The sequence below is a fragment of the Cibotium barometz genome, chromosome 37, assembly GCF_041138505.1.
Source record: "Cibotium barometz isolate CiBa-2024 chromosome 37, ASM4113850v1, whole genome shotgun sequence".
Classification (NCBI taxonomy): domain Eukaryota; kingdom Viridiplantae; phylum Streptophyta; class Polypodiopsida; order Cyatheales; family Cibotiaceae; genus Cibotium; species Cibotium barometz.
In genome coordinates, this window is record NC_141082.1 from 28502647 (window position 1) to 28506371 (window position 3725).

Sequence of the window (3725 nt, forward strand, 5' to 3'; positions counted from 1 at the left end):
GCATTATCTTCTTGGAGGTACAGGCTTCTAGGGATTTCTGTGGCACTGTGTTTACATTTGGGTTTGGCACCGATATTTGGAGCAGCACGACGCAGCCTACATGGTTGTTTTCTTCTAGAGAAGCAGTGTACCTGGCAGCTTGTTCTCTTGCTTTTGTAGTTGAGTTGCTGTGGAGATTGCTTGTGGAGCTTTCGTGGTACTTGTTGCTGCTGCATTCTTTTGTCTTTGACAGAGGACGACTTCTTCAGCTTTTCGGAGTATGTTCATCATCTGGTGCTGAGAGGGGGTGTTAGCACATTGATCCCCAGTTTCTGCCCATTTCTGGTGTCCTTTTGGTCCCTTTTGCATGGCCCTTGATTGTGGGCTGGCCACCCAGCCCCCGTATGGCATGTCAGTATTAGGTGACCCATGTTTTGATATGATTCTTTGATGTTGATATTTTATGGCTCTTTTTCTAGAGATTCAGTATTTTAAAGTTTTTAAAGTAGTCGAGTGGCGTGATTTCTGTAATGAAATGTAAGCCAATGCTTACACACTGTGGCATTATAATGCTCGTGTGGGTTTCAATTTGTGCTCATTTACATACACATAACACACGTGCATGCACATGCACAGACAGACACTGACAGAGACATACATACGTACGTACGTACGGCATACACACATGCATACATATGTACATACATACGAACATACATACAAAGTACACACAACACACATGAAAATTAAAGTGAACAAATAGCGAATTTAGCTCGATGCTAAGGGAAAGTCTCAATACTAGCTTCCTCTCTTCAAAATGTTTTCAATCTTTTTCATAAGCATTCTAGAAGGTTTGTGTAGATCTGTTGAATTGGTCTTAACCTCTTGACCTGCTGTTATGATTTGTAGATCATTTTTCGGAATGTGTGGAAAGGCATGCTTATTCTACTTATGATAAGTTCATCATGCAGCATGGGGGTGAGGCTGCACCTGTAGACTTATTTCATATTTCAACCATTCCTTATTGCAAGCCTTGTATCGTATTTGCCTTCATAGTAATTGCCTTGATGTTATTCAGAGGAATTGAAAAAACTGCCGGCTCCAGAGGTTGCTGTAAAATACTACACAGAAGGTGATCTCTACATGTTTGGTAAGTCCATTTTAGTTTTGAAACATATAATATGTATGTATTGAGGTAGGTAGGTATAAATGTATGTATGTAAGTATATGGTGTAATTGGCTGTTTTTTTTTACAACTCCTCTGTTGTAAACTCTATTATTTGAGATAGTTTGTTCATGCAAATACTAGTGCTCACCACAATGTTTTTGAGATCCTATGTTTTTCTGCTTTTTTTGGCAGATGAATTCCAAACAAACCGCGTTCCCGAGTCCCGAAGGCCTAAAGTCGGTATATTTTCAACCTTATTAAGAAAAGGATTTTTGACGGTTTCATGGATTTGGATACAATACCTTCCAGGCGGCGCTCTTTACATCTGTTTTTGCATGTAACAGACAACTTGTACGATGTTTTTGTGAACATTCGAGAAGACGAAGGGGAGCATTGCAAAACCATGCTTGCCTGTCAAACACGTGGAAATCTATTCTCTCCTCACACCATTGATCCTAAAGACAAGGCTGATGATGCAGATGATGTTAAGGAATGTGTTTTGCCACCAGCTGAGTGTGCTGGCATTTCGGAGTGCTTAACAACCTCAAGCTCTTTTGCTTCTCGAGCTCAGAAGCTTGGGATGGATGTACCTGTGAAGCGCTAATTGTAGCAGTGGAGTATGTGACATCATCATCATGTCAAGCTTGTTGAGGACACATCCTCATCTGAGATCTCAAGGTGGTCTAGTGTGACTACTTGTTAGCCTTGATACAAGGTTGCAGATGCATCATCCAGTGTCTTGGATGCTCATTTATATATATATTGAATTAAATGCAGTACATGCATATTAAAGTATGTAAGATGACGACCTGATGTGCGTGGTGTAGCTGTGGTCCACTGGGATTAAATGTAGACCAAAAAAATCATTGTAGTTAACTGGTCACAAAACATGAAGATACATAGTGAATGCAGACCGCTCCAACAAACAAGGTTGGGCCTTGAGAGGTTCGTGCTTGAGGGATTACATGTACCCTATTTATTTTGGACGGATGGGTTCTGTATGGGGGTAATTGCCCATTCATCAGCTACATCAGGTGTTCCAACTAAAAGTGATAGGTGGGGAATATGTATAATTTACTGCACTCTTCAAGAAAAGATATTTCAAATTTCACTTCTCTGGAAAAAAGAGGTGATATTGTAAATTCTTTGGTATGCTTTCTTTTTACATTGCAAGAAGGGTTGTCCTTTCGACTGTTCTCAGTGCACCACCGTTAGAATAGCAGCTATGTGGATGCACTTATTGTGAAGTAGCTTCTGTTATTGACCTAAACCAGAGAAAGCTGCATACAAATCTCATGAAAAAGAAAAGCAAGAATCAAACTTGAAGTAGTAAATCTTCCAATTAATCTTAGATTTCGAGATCTAATGGCTTCAAATTTATGGTAACAATTACTTTGTTATATTCAGAACTAGTATGCCTTGTGCAGAACAATTGTTTAAAAGTAGATGAGTAAAGTACTGTAGTGCAGTCTGTGCAATACCGCAAGTTTATTAGTGCTCACTTCAACCTTGTGTGTGCTGCTCTAGGTGGTGGTGTTAATGGAGAATGGATATTTGCTAGTTGCAAGTCCTTACACGTGCTACTAAGAAGCTGCCCCTCTGCAAAAATAGCATTGCTATTGCATCCCCATGGCACTCGTTTAGCCGAGCATGGCTTACAAGGTTGATTAGTGCGTTGCCTTATTATATGGTGTGTTTAACATGTCTGGAAAACTATAATTTTGATTCGCGAATCTCCTCGTGTAGTAGAGCGGTAAGGACTTTGAAATTCCGTTAGTGGTTTATGGGGTCAAAATCTCATGTCACACTAACACCTCCAAGAAGTGCAATTGGAGAGAGATTCTCTACTTTCAACTTGTGTTATGCCTAACAACATACCTCCTTGTTGGGTACATGGCTATGACTAGTATGACTAGAGCATCTCTTGTTTCATTGCCAAGGGAAATACATTGCTTGGACCCAAATTTGGCATTTTAGTGGATTCAATGAGATGTGGTGAAGTGTGATCTTTCAAGTACCTTACAAAGACAAGTGAGATGCGCTTTTCAATTCAAGTGTACATGAAGATCATTGATGAATATATCCATGATCTTTCAAAGGAGATCCTCGAAGGTATTACATATCACGCATTGGAAAGTGGTGGGGACATTGGTGAAGCCGAATAGCATTCCTCAATACGTGTGGATTCCATATTCCTTAGTAAACCATATCTTGTGTTGATTGGTTGGATATTTTTCGTACCGTGACAACTATGGCTGCAAGGTTAGAAAACTTGTCCATGTGTGTGTTGTAGGCCTGACAAAGACCCACAAATGGGCGAATTTCTTGGGTTGGAGTGGGAACATCCCAACTGAGAATGGCTTGTACCTTTTCAAGATCAAGGCTAATACCTAATGAACTGATGATGTATCCCAGGTAATGAATTTCCAGTGCTCCAAACTCATTCATGACTTGCTTATAGCTTGAGAAATCATCCAAGAAGCTGTAAGTTTCTTCTTTGACAATTCTCTTTAAGAAGCCATCCAAGAAGCTGTAAGCTATGGTCAGTGTATGGGAGCAAGTCGTGATTGCAAGATGT

At 40.1% G+C, this 3725-nt stretch overlaps 1 protein-coding gene across 1 annotated transcript; it reads left to right on the plus strand.

Annotated features, from left to right (window-relative positions):
- Nucleotides 1-381: 381 nt before the first annotated feature.
- LOC147617128 (ubiquinol oxidase 4, chloroplastic/chromoplastic-like) lies at nt 382-2335 on the plus strand. The gene is made up of 5 exons (XM_086776353.1): nt 382-390; nt 889-957; nt 1058-1129; nt 1340-1387; nt 1492-2335. Exons 1-5 carry the CDS (start codon nt 384-386, stop codon nt 1749-1751), a joined length of 456 nt encoding a protein of 151 aa, XP_086632479.1. The 5' UTR covers nt 382-383; the 3' UTR covers nt 1752-2335.
- Nucleotides 2336-3725: the final 1390 nt, after the last annotated feature.

Coding starts and splice junctions, on each gene's coding strand:
- LOC147617128 (XM_086776353.1), top strand. Junction 958..1,057: donor GTTCATCATGCAGCATGGGG/GTGAGGCTGCAC, acceptor GATGTTATTCAG/AGGAATTGAAAAAACTGCCG. Junction 1,130..1,339: donor AGGTGATCTCTACATGTTTG/GTAAGTCCATTT, acceptor TTTTTTTGGCAG/ATGAATTCCAAACAAACCGC.